The sequence below is a fragment of the Synchiropus splendidus genome, chromosome 6 (genome assembly GCF_027744825.2).
Source record: "Synchiropus splendidus isolate RoL2022-P1 chromosome 6, RoL_Sspl_1.0, whole genome shotgun sequence".
Taxonomy (NCBI): domain Eukaryota; kingdom Metazoa; phylum Chordata; class Actinopteri; order Syngnathiformes; family Callionymidae; genus Synchiropus; species Synchiropus splendidus.
This window is the reverse complement of record NC_071339.1, coordinates 18,890,874-18,903,446: the sequence shown is the minus strand read 5'-3', so window position 1 is coordinate 18,903,446 and position 12,573 is coordinate 18,890,874. Positions and strand designations below refer to the sequence as shown.

The 12,573-nt window shown below is 43.4% G+C and overlaps 1 protein-coding gene across 1 annotated transcript; it reads left to right on the top strand.

Annotated features, from left to right (window-relative positions):
• The first annotated feature begins 4,575 nt into the window (after positions 1-4,575).
• On the top strand, positions 4,576-11,027 carry soat2 (sterol O-acyltransferase 2). The gene is made up of 16 exons (XM_053867916.1): positions 4,576-4,628; positions 4,737-4,837; positions 4,908-4,960; positions 5,024-5,160; positions 5,241-5,285; positions 6,206-6,313; positions 6,998-7,280; positions 7,569-7,644; positions 8,054-8,138; positions 8,664-8,709; positions 9,130-9,259; positions 9,792-9,889; positions 10,080-10,178; positions 10,242-10,377; positions 10,492-10,637; positions 10,940-11,027. Exons 1-16 carry the CDS (start codon positions 4,576-4,578, stop codon positions 10,988-10,990), a joined length of 1,647 nt encoding a protein of 548 aa, XP_053723891.1. The 3' UTR covers positions 10,991-11,027.
• The last annotated feature ends 1,546 nt before the right edge of the window (positions 11,028-12,573 follow it).

Genomic DNA, 12,573 nt, shown 5'->3' with positions numbered 1-12,573 from the left:
TCCAAATTTCTGGTTGAAGAGCCACTTCGCGTGAATGTCGAGTCACGTGTTGTCTACAGTGGTCGTCCCTCGCTTTGTCTCCAAACATCTTCCACTGATACACACACTTCTGCCCTCATCGCTTCTCATCTATGTCTCCATCTATCTATCAGTCCACCTATCTGTCTGTCTGTCTGTGTGTCATCTATGTTTCTGTCTGTCTGTCTGTCATCTCTTTGTCTGTCTGTCTGCCTGTCAATCTGTCTGTCTGTGTGTCATCTATGTGTCTGTCTGTCTGTCATCTATTTATCTGTCTGTCTGTCTGTCTGTCTGTGTGTCATCTATGTTTCTGTCTGTCTGTCATCTCTCTGTCTGTCTGTCTGTCTGTCTGTCAATCTGTCTGTCTGTGTGTCATCTATGTGTCTGTCTGTCTGTCTGTCTGTCATCTATTTATCTGTCTGTCAGTCTGTCTGTCATCTCTCTGTCTGTCTGTCTGTCTGTCTGTCTGTCTGTCTGTCGTCTATTTATGTCTGTCTGTCTGTTTGTCTGTCATCTATTTGTCTGTCTGTCATCTATTTATGTCTGTCTGTCTGTCTGTCATCTGTTTATCTGTCTGTCTGTCTGTCTGTCATCTAGTTGTCTGTCTGTCTGTCATCTGTTTATCTGTCTGTCTGTTATCTATTTATCTGTCTGTCTGTCTGTCTGGCATCTATTTATCTGTCTGTCAGTCTGTCTGTCATCTGTCTGTCTGTCTGTCTACTATTTGTCTGTCTGTCTGTCTGTCATCTGTTTATCTGTCTGTCTGTCATCTGTTTATCTGTCTGTCTGTCTGTCTGTCTGTCATCTATTTATGTCTGTCTGTCTGGCATCTATTTATCTGTCTGTCTGTCATCTGTCTGTCTGTCTGTCTACTATTTGTCTGTCTGTCTGTCTGCCTGTCTGTCATCTGTTTATCTGTCTGTCTGTCATCTGTTTATCTGTCTGTCTGTCTGTCTATTATCTATTTATCTGTCTGTCTGTCTGTCTGTCTGTTATCTATTTGTCTGTCTGTATGTCTGTCTACCTGTCTGTCTGTTATCTATTTATCTGTTTGTCTGTCTGTCCATTCATCCATCCGTCCACCTCTAACTGGAAGCGAGGGGCAGCAGGCGTCTGGAGCATTTGAAATACAAGTGTCTTTGTTGTATGAGTTGAAACTTGACTTGACGTTTTCATTTCAATAAACTTGCTGAAAATGAATTAAACACACTTCTCCTGTCGGTAAATGTCTCAGTCTAACAGCTATAGAGCCACGTTCCATGCTTCGGCTCCACCCAGAGTACTGCAAGTTAAGTCACACACATTCACACACTAAACCTAACCAGGACTCTGATGCAAACTGATACAAACCTAATTATAATGAGTTATTTAGAAGTCTCCATCCTCAAATTGAGACTTAGCCTTGTGCCCAAACACACATACTGATGGCAGCACCAACCCTGGAAGCTTGGAGAATGTTCATTCTGTGTTTATTATTATGTGAGAAAAAAAGCCAGGAACAATTCTGACATGCCTCAAAACTACGCAAGAAATCAAGAAGAACATAGCAGTCTCTCATTTTTTTGACCAAGCAGGGGGAAAATTGTCGAGTGATCTGGGCATTGATTTCTTTTGGTGTTTCTTACTGCCACAAAGTTGATTGATTTGGGTTTGGTGGCATGTCTATGATCCTATTTCTTACCCACAATAATGAACATTCTCCAGGATTCCATCAATTTTGTTGTAAACTGCGCCGCAGCATCCCAGCTGGTCTGGACGATCCAAAACCAGCACCCTCTCTGATGCTGGGACCCTGAGGTTTCTGAGATACTGCAATACTTTGGATGCTAAAACCATGTGTGAGCAAATATTTGAGGTGATGTTTATGTACTGGACATGGAACAAATCAATAGAGAAGTTCATGAAGACGCCTCATGGCTGGGAATAAAATCCACTGCCTGTTATTTCTATTCTTCTTTCTATTCATCTTTAAAAATATGATTATTCGCTCCAGTTTGTCATGAATTGGGACCTGGTCTTCTGCGGAAGTCATCGGCCAAATTCAGACTTTTAAGGGTTTTGCCTTTGGTCCAGGCCAAACACCTGACACAAGAGTCTGCCAGTGTTAGTGCCTTACCAGGCTCGGTGTTTCTGCGTCACCGTTGCTGAAGTTAACTTGGGAAAGTTTCAATCTATAGCTGAAACCTTTTAACACTCCAGTGTTTGAAATGCCAGCAACCATGAGGTGATAATAAGTGACACACATGCGTGGCATCACCTGTGACTCACAAGTGTCGTAAATGCCTCACACTCTCTGATGACACGACGACCTTTGCTCACATCCTGTTGCTCTACGTTGATGACATCATGCTTTTAATCCTCGTCGCTATAATAAACTGGAACCAAATCTTCAGGATATTTACTATGTAACTACAGGATTTTGTTCTTTTTTAGTGGCAGTATGGAATTCCACTGAAACACAAAATATAATCAGACCCTAATTTAATCTGAATTTTATCAGAATTAGATGTTGTTCTCCACTTGGCAGATGAAATATTGCAAGATTTTTGCCTCTCCTTTTAAAAATATTATTTTACAAAGCAGATTCTAATGAGCAGAAATGTATATCTTAATATGTTGACTGTGGACAATATGAGAAAAACATATTTACCAGACCAAAATATGACAAATGAAATCACGATTAAATATCCAAAAGAAGAGCAGCAGTTTCAAATGTATTTATTTGCACACACACATAGGCCCAGAAGCAGAAGCAGATCCAATCTACAAGATCAATATCAACCTGTGGAGTCATCGAAAACTCAAGACCGTCGATGACCTCATTCTCCCCGCAGAGGAGGCCACAGGGCCGGAGGGCGACAGGCCGGCCGCCAAGGGGCCAAAGTTCATCATCACAGCCGAGCAAAGGGGAGCAGGCAGCTCTGCAGCTGTCACACACTCAAGGAAACGCACTCCGCCGCTCATCCGCTGCCCGTTGCCACCGCGGAGGCCAGTGTGAGTAACTGGAATCAATACTGTGCTGATCGGCTCGCCTGCCTCTGCTGAGCATCTTGATTCTATTGCATTATTTCATATCGCTTGTTGCTGTGTTTTGAGACGTCGCTTTTACTGCTTTGACAAAATGTATTATTTTTTCATAATTAATATGTTTTTTACTTGGATATTGGAGAAAAATCTAGCATCATCCCTACAATCGTAGAAAAAAAACTGATATAGACATACTGTTATTAAGATTCTTTTCTCTGCTGTAAATGACCTTTGTCTTGAATTACGACCCACATTTATTGTGTCACTTCCACTATAAAACCTTATCATCTGATGGAGTCACCAGTGTTTAACGTACTTCTCTCACAAATCATTTATGCTGCTTGTATTGACGCCCCCCTGTTGCTCCCCTGGTGAAACAATAGTACCTCTCAGTGTGGTGAAGCCAAGGCTCAGGTGTAGGTGCAAAGATTGTTCCGGCATCAGTGATGGCAGAGCTAGAATCATGACATAATAATAACAGTGGTAATAACAGTGCTGTTTGGCAGATGGTTGCTGTGTGAATAAACCTCAGTCGGGGATGTCAATAGAGTTGATCTTTTGCTTACAATTATTATCTTAAACTGCATTGACCGACAACAGACACTTATCTTGGTGAAGCAGGGAGGTAACCTGAGTTCGCCGACCTCTCACCGACATATATACATGTGTGTGGTGGGACTCTAGCGTCTTTTAACTATTAAGAAAGCTATTTTGTATTTCAATTCACAATGAAAGAATCCTGGATTTTATTCACTTTATAACTCATATTGGTGAATGAACAGAAATTTAGGATAAATAAACAGCAATATTTCTTAAAACAACAGACTCCAAAATATACAATATTATGTTAAGAAGTTTGCTAAATCATTATGAACCAGAAGGTTCTTAAAATATACTTTAAATTGAGAAGAATGTTGATGTAAAACTTGAGATCCATTCTCACATTCCAAATAATTTCTGTATGTATGAGTTTGAGTTTGCATAAACCTTTATTAAATTACAAGAATAGGATTCTTTCATTGCCCTCTTTTAATCACAATTTGCCACAAAGTGTTGTTGTCGAGACCAGGCCATACAGGGACTCAATCCAAGAGCAACATGATGCTGAGACCAAGTCGAGACCCATACTGAGAGCAAACTCTATACAGAACAACAATTTAGATTATAGGTGAGGAGGAAATAAATGCATTTGTTTTTCTGACTAATAGACTCTATGCTTCCATATTCTGTATTCAGGTTGGTCTCAGACTTGGTCACTGTATGCTGTGGTCGTGGTCTTGACTTGGTCTCGGGTGAGGTAGTCTGGTCTACAACACTCGTATCACAGTAGTCAATGTATTTTATCTGTCAGTGTATAAGTTAAAAAAAAGCAGCCTTGCAGCTAGAAGGTCGAGGGTTTGATTCCAGCTGAAGTGAACGTGTGACCTGTCTCTATGTTCCGCCTTATACTTGCATGGCTTTCCATTTCCTGCCACAGGTCAAAAGCATACAGGGGTGAATTGATGACTATATTGTCAAAACATTGCATCAATGGCCTCTATGTGTTCCATCCGCTGCCTCTCACCCTCGCAGCCTCCTCCTCGGTGAATAAGCAGAAGACAACTGATGCGTCTGCTCATCTGAGGGGTCTGAGAGCCTCTCCTGGATGGAGCAACTTAGTAGTTAACTTCCTGTTCCACTTGTTCCAACAGCTTCATCTCCGTGACTGTGGTGACCACCATGACAACCACTGAAGGAGCTACCAAGCTGAAGCACAGACATGTCAACGGCTCAACTACAGAATCCGCCAATGGTGACAGTCAAAGCCAGATTGGGATTTTGTGACTCTTCATGTGGTTATAGCGGCACTGTTTTCTCTGCAGAGGAGAGTCACACTCAGGATGGAGACATGCAGCAGTGGCAGACGCACGCACAGGTAATGACTCCTCTACTGTGTGTGGATCGATCAGAACTTGAGGGTTTGTCATTCCTGTGGTAGAAAGTGAAGCTGAAAATCCTGGAGCAGATCCAGGAACATGTCAGCGGCATCCTGGACGAGGCGCTCCGCGAACCTGTCCAGGGTTCAGCGGAACACCTGACCAAAGCTAAAGGCAAGAGAGCAGCCAAAACCTCCAGGTGACCATCGATGCAGGATCCGTTCTCCATGTGTCCCATGTTAATGACCCTGGTGTTCTGTGTGATCACATGCGTAACAGAATGGATGATGGGAAAGTGTTCATGGAACGAGTATCGCTGCTCGAGTGAGTATCACATCACATTCATGTTTCAGTGAAGTTCAGTGAGTCAGTGAGAAATTTCTTGTGTGAAGTGAGTGTAATGTTGTTTCTAGGCTCAGGGTTTTTAAATAATTTAATTTAATTTAATTTAATTTAATTTAATTTAATTTAATTTAATTTAATTTAATTTAATTTAATTAGCTGTTAAACTCAATAAATCGCTCAGAAATTTCTTGCTGTGTCCGATGAGGTGTGATTATGTTCTGTATCTTTTGTGATGGGCAGTTGGTTATATGAATGGTTGTGTTTAGATTTTTTTTTTTTTAATCCTTTTTTCCATGTTTTGTTGGGTTAGGGTCACATTATGTTTATTTTGGATTTTTGAGTCTTCAGTGACTTGTTTCTATTTTATGCAAGGGTGAATTTTTTTGGATGATTTAAAAAATAAGAATAAACAGTATATTAAATGCAATATAATATATCTAATATATTGCATAATAAATTAATGTGATTATTATTGCATTTTTTTTTAAATATTGTCATTGTTCTAAGTATTAGAAGTTGTAGTAATACCACTACAACTAGTAGTAGCAGTATTTCTAGTATAATAAATAAATAAGTAGTAGTCGTGTTTTGTCAATAGTTGAGTTTTGAAATTCGTTGTGTTGTGTACAGGTAGATGGACAGACTCTCAAATTATATCCAACAAAATAGACAAAAAACATGGTGCTTAGTCTTAATTCAATTCAATTGTTTGTCGAGTCAGTTCGTGGTTTTAACTTTCATGATCAAATTTCAAGACACTCCGTCTTAAGATGTTAAAAAAAAAGTGTGAGAGCATGTGCTACACTGCCCTCTACAGGTGAGCTGCTTGCATTAGTATTTCACTTGTTTGACTACAGTGCATAATCGAGAATTTAAATGCTGTTTCTCCGTTTGTGCAGCGAGCTTTTTGAGATCAGCCACATCAGAACCATCTACCACATGTTCATCGCCGTCCTGCTCATCTTCTGCCTCAGCACGCTGGCGGTCGACTACATTGACCAGGGAAGGTGAGCGTCTGAGGCCAACACCTTCCTTGAACTTCATGACTGTAAACAAGACCTGATAACTGCCCAGCTGCCCGCCAGCCTTTCATAGTCTCGCTCGCCTGGCTGTGGAAATATGAAGCGATCGAATCGTCTGACTTCTTCAGCTGCTGCTCCAGGCGGCGCGGCGATTTGGCTGCTGCTTTTGCGGATTAAAGTTTTGTTAGTGATGGAGTTTCCACTGAGGTGCCTGGTGCTGAAAAATATTTTACGTCCTGAGTTCAGCAAAACTGGATTTGTTTTTACTTAGTTGAGTGGTTTTGCACATCCTTTCAGTAAGATTAGATTGTTTTTGTTGTTGGGGTGAGTCCCATGCTACTCAAAACAACGTTTTAGTCTTTGAAAATCATTGATAGCAATGAACTCAGTGGGACAGCAGGTGGCAGTAACGTTCCACAACTCAACACCCACTGTTTAAGAAAGGTATCCGGCCTTAGCCCTGCCAGTCAGGCGGTCATAATGTTTAGGCTGATTTATTTCTGAGGTGCTTTTGTATATTTGTTCATTAACTCACTTGACAAAGAACAAAGGAGAAACAGTTTGAAGACGGATGTCCCCTGCCTGTTGCCCCGTGTAGCTGGGATTGTCTCCAGCCTCAGACAGTTAAACCATTTCCACCATTGAACCCACGTTTCTCGTGCTGGCCAGGTTGGTGCTGGAGTTCGACCTGCTGGTCTTCGCCTTCGGTAAACTGTGGACGGTCACATGGGTGTGGGCGCTCATGTTCCTCCACACCCTGCTGGTTCCCTACTACAGCCTGCTGACCTGGGGCTCCTTGTACCACAGAGTCCAGTCCAAGACAGGTCTGTGCGTGGTGACGTCTCTGGTGGTGTCAGCCGTCCAGAGCTGTGTGCTCGGACTCTTCCCCCTCTACGTGGTCGTTCACCACCAGCTGCCCCCCGCCTCGCGATTCATCGTCATCCTGGAGCAGGTGAGTTCTTGGATGAAACCATGCCTCTTGATACCGCAATAAACAAACACGATTAGTTGGAATTATCAAAAATAAAGTTACTATTAGCCATTTGCAAGTAAACATGGCAGTGGTCAAAGTAGCAGCAGAAGTCAATGCTGTAATACTCAAGTTGAAACATTCAGTTTCCTCCATCAAAGGTCACCAGTGAAGTGTTTTACCCCAATAATTCTATTCTTTAATGTTTTGTTGAGGAGGAGGATGATGATAACCATGATATTACTGTCACCATACTTCCCTGCCCCACAGATTCGCTTTGCCATGAAGAGCTACTCCTTCATCCGAGAAACTGCTCCCCCTATGATGAAGAACCTGCCAAAGGAAGGTGAGCTGGTGGCTGTTGTGGTTCATCCTTCAGGCTGCAGAGCGATGGCTCCTACACACATCAGCAGAATCTCACCGTGATTCATCAGGTCACCCACAACAATAGACTCACCTTATGTGAATAACATGGAGACTCTCATTGTTGCTTCCAGCTGGTGAATAACAAAGTACTGCAGCAGCCGCTGTGATGTCACTGCTATCGTCCCCATGTCTGCGGTCGCTGTGACGGGGGGCAACATTATCTGTTCAATAGTTCTAAACACAACATTGTTTGTGTTCAGCCGATGGGGAATTAGAAGCGAAGCGGTTTAATGGCTCGTTTAATTGCCAGAACTTGGAGCTATTTATCCAAAACCCACTCCAGAAACAGTCCAGCGCACTGATACTGAAGCTCAGATTGTTTTCCTCAGGACTGAGTCCCAGAGTTCCACCTTTGTCAACGTACCTCTACTTCCTCTTCGCTCCAACTCTCATCTACAGGGAGTCCTACCCACGGTGAGACAACGAGTTCCATTTATGTTTGTCAATATTTGCATACACTCACTTTTATAGTGCAGATGATTCAAGCTGAACTGAATAGCTGGATGAAATGTTTTTCACTTAACTTGTTTACAATATTCCTGTGGTGTTTATTCACAATATTTCTTCTTCTAAATACAAACCTGGGTGAATAAAACATGCAACTTTCCACCCTGATGTTATTTGTCATTACGGCTGTTCAAATAATAACTACAGCTGAAGATTGTTCATGTTCACTAAATTCGATGAACCATATATTATGGGATACATAGAAAAAATGGATGGCCAATCAGTGTCATCAAAATATGGTCAGTGAATTCACTCAGTTTTGACGCAACATAACTGCAGAACGCTTTTTTTCAATTGTCATACACATGGATGTTGCTGTGGCGTTTGTTAAGCAAAGAAAAACACACATTATTGATGTAAATGAATATTCTGTTTACTCACATAGTTGATGATGTGTCTCAGTAACACTCTTTGTTTCTCTTTGTTTTGCAGGAACAGAAGTGTCAGGTGGAATTATGTCCTTGTCACTTTGGGAATGGTGAGATAAAAACCGATTATAAAAGACGAATTTGACGAACTAGTTAGTGTTGTAAATCCACCTGAAGCGTCACACTGCCCCCTGCTGTGTTCGCCTGGGGGCGCCACGTTCTCTCCTCCTCACCGCTTTTCTTGAGTCAACCTGAGAAGTCAGATCCAGAATGACTTGGTCCTGGAGGTAGATGGTCTGCAGAGGTGTGGATGAGTGCAGCCAAACGTGCTGAAGGGTCAATGAGATGCAGAGCTTGGATTTTGGGGGAGATGGGATTCAAACTGCCCAACAACACTCGCGCAAAGTGGCAGGCATGAATCACACATGACACACAGAGAGACACAGTGGAAACATGGTGGGGACAGCCAGATTGTAATGCTATTATATCACATGACTTTATCAATTATTCTTCATTCATTCTTCTTGTAGATCTTTAGCAGCCTCTTCTACGCCTACTTCATCCTGGTGCGTCTCTGCATCCCTGCCTTCAGACCCGAGTCCAAACAGCCGCTCAGTGAACGGAAAATGATTCTGTCCATCTTCCACTCCATACTCCCAGGTAACACACACGCACGCGCTTTTGTGTGGACCTCTCACTGCCATAACCCTTTCCCCAGCCTCTCCCCCTAAACCTAACCATCCAACACACAAGGCTCACTTTAACCAGAACCAAACTTAAACCTGACCCAGCTATTTTGAAGTCTTCATCCTCAAGTGGGGTCCAGCCAAATGGTCCCCATGAAGACGTAGGGTCCCCACAAGTGAGGATAAACGTGGTATACAATTGCTTACACAGTCACTGACACATATTGCACGTAGACAGAGTCGTGCACGGACTCACAGTCGCACCCAGCGACTCTCTCACGCGCACATCCATGCATTAATATTGCAGACAGAGCAGTAAAGGACAGGCCTCAGGGGGTTCCACTCGTGATAAGATGATAAAAATGCCATTAGCCGACTGGCGTGGAAATGGAGGAGCAACGTTTGTGTTCCATAGACAGTGAATGGTTCTTTAAGTGATCTGATAGGAGCGGTCGCCGGGGTTTATTAGGGGCCTGTGGCCACTGAAGTCTCTCCTCCTCTGGCAGGGATCATGCTGCTGCTGCTCTGCTTCTTCGCCTTCCTGCACTGCTGGCTGAACCTCTTCGCCGAGCTGCTGCGCTTCGCTGACAGAATGTTCTACAAGGTGACCCTCCCCTTGTTTGCTTGGCTCCACTTTTCAGAGAGCAACTTGACCGATACATTTTCCTGTTCAAGAGCTGATAACATGAAACGCCTGAGGGGGGGCAGTAGAGAGCGCCATACTTGAGGGTGGAAAGAGTTTCGTGCTTTCAGTGAGATAGTTTTATAAAGTCTAGTGTGTTTGTGTTCCTCAGGACTGGTGGAACTCCACGTCTTTTGCCAACTACTACCGCACCTGGAACGTGGTGGTTCACGACTGGCTCTACTATTATGGCTACAGAGACTTCCTCTGGGTGAGATCAGAGAATATTGTTGAACCAGCTTGACCTCTGACCTCCCTCTTCTGATCCCTGCAGCTGTCAGGCAGGAGATTCCGAGCCGCTGCCATGCTCTCGGTGTTTATCGTCTCCGCCGTCGTTCATGAATACGCACTCACCGTGGGCCTCGGCTTCTTCTACCCCGTCATGTTCTTCCTGTTTGCTGTTCTGGGAGGTGAGGGAGATTGTGGCCCTTCAAAAGTTGTCGGATGACACCACGGGATCACACAGCTTTGATTCATTACCGCCCCCTTGTTGCTGTTCTAAGTGGTCGTGTCTTCCTCTGCAGTGGTCTTCAACTTCACCTTGAACGACAACCGACAGAGTCCAGTGTTCAACATCATCATGTGGGCGTGTCTCTTCCTGGGTCAGGGCGTGCAGGTGTGTCTGTACTGCCAGGAGTGGTACGCCCAGATACACTGTCCTCGGACTGGGGTAGGTGGAGAGCTGACCCAAGCACGGGATATTGGAGGGGATGGATGGATGGATATATGGGTGAGAGGGAGGGAGGGCGGGGGAAGATGGATGGATGGAGGGAGAGAGTAAAGGATGGATAGATGGATGGGTGGGTGAGTGAAGGGAGGGATGTATGGATGGGAGGTGGGGAGGAGGCTGGGATGGGTGGGATCGATGAGTAGGTGAAGGATATATGGATGGATGGATATAGATATAGATAGAAAAATCCATCGATAGATACGGAGCGGTGGGATTATTCTGATGGACCTGTCTGGTTTCAGAGCAGCTTCTGGGAGCTGGTGACGCCCCGGTCCTGGTCCTGTCAGAGCTGAAGCTGCTGACGGAGGAAGCAACGTGACGCACCAGAGCTCCGCACATATCCATTTACTTTGCCTGTCAAAGAAATATGATGTCTTCATATGTTGAAAGATTCTGCATTTTTCTTACATTTTTTATGGCACTGTATATGTTTAATGTTGATTTACTGTGAAAGAATAAATCAGTCGCACTGTAACAAGTATGATTGAGTGGCCTCTACTAGGGCTTCTACTTGACGCTGGGCCGCCCAACTGTCTCGCCCCACATATCAGAAGAAGAGAGGAGTGAGGGCATAAAGGTCGGGACGGAAACACAGGGAGAAGAATTCACTGAAACATGAAATGTTTGACTGACCACCCAGCAGAGAGCGTCAAGTTCAGTCCCGCGCTGCAGGAGCATCCTCTGTGAGGACTGGCTGGGACTGCAGGCGTGCGTCCAAGCAGCCAATCAGAGCTGACTTCTTATCTTCAAGCAGCTGTTTGCCTTGACGCTCCGCAGAAGAGGATTAGCGTCCGTATTAGTGACGCAACTCTGCGATGATTGAGCTAATGATGTCACCCCCATGAACAGATTTGCCACTGTCAGCATCGACATGAAGGGACCGGTGAACCCAGTGCTTCCCAATCATACATAAGTATTATAAGTACAACACTGCATCCTTGTTAACATTAGAGAAAATAAAAAGAAAGTGATATAGATCGACATTGTTTTTGTCTGTAACAGAAAAGACCTAAAGAGCATCAATTTGCCTGGAATTAAAAAAAAAAAAAACGAGTGCATGTGCTTTTACACTTTATTCTAGTACGGCAAAAAAAAGTATGTTCCCCGAATTCACACGTTCAAAAGATACAAAATTATAATGCCTGGTCTTTTCTAATATTTTAATCACACATAAATACAAATAAAGGTCACATTAAGCCTTATTTTACTCACAGGAATGATAAAAAGAAAGTGAAAAATCATCAGTTGAATCTGTTGCATCCATCAATGGCCAGAGATTTCGTTCCGTGTCTTCCATTCAGCAAATTGTTGGAACATCAAATCGCGTAAATCAGCTTTTATTAATCTTTTTCCGACCGACATCCCGGCGGCTGCTTCCAGAGGTTCGCCTCGCGTTGGTGCTGTGGTTTTGGCTCAGTCGGAGCTCTGACAGAGGAAGGCCCTGGAGCTGGTTGTTTCTGCTTGGAGCAGTGGCATGTTCTTGATGATGGCCTCACGGTCACGCTTCCAACAGGGATTCCAGGCATGAACGGATGAATTTTGACAAAGATTAGTGGTAACCGCATCACATGACCCTCACATATCGTGATCCTAAAGATTAAGATTATCTGTGACAAAATTCTCTAAGGTCACTTTGAATCACAGGGTCAGTTATGAGAACTGTTGCAGTGCAGTATGGGACATAAATATTATATTAACTCTTGACTTACTGATGTGTCTCTACATTTTCATATTCAGTAATTCATCTGAACTTTTATGTATTTTTTATTATTAAGTTGACAACTTCTTTGCATTTTAATAACATTGCACTTCGTCATCATATAACTTACAGATCAGAAAAATATCATGCTATTCTGCATCAAAAAAAAAGCTCAGC

Bases quoted from the DNA above. Each gene is read 5' to 3' on its own strand.
- soat2 (XM_053867916.1), top strand. From the start codon at position 4,576: ATGGCCTCTATGTGTTCCATCCGCTGCCTCTCACCCTCGCAGCCTCCT. The intron at 8,139-8,663 runs GTGAGACAACGA...TTTGTTTTGCAG, and splicing joins TACAGGGAGTCCTACCCACG to GAACAGAAGTGTCAGGTGGA. The intron at 10,378-10,491 runs GTGAGGGAGATT...CTTCCTCTGCAG, and splicing joins CCTGTTTGCTGTTCTGGGAG to TGGTCTTCAACTTCACCTTG.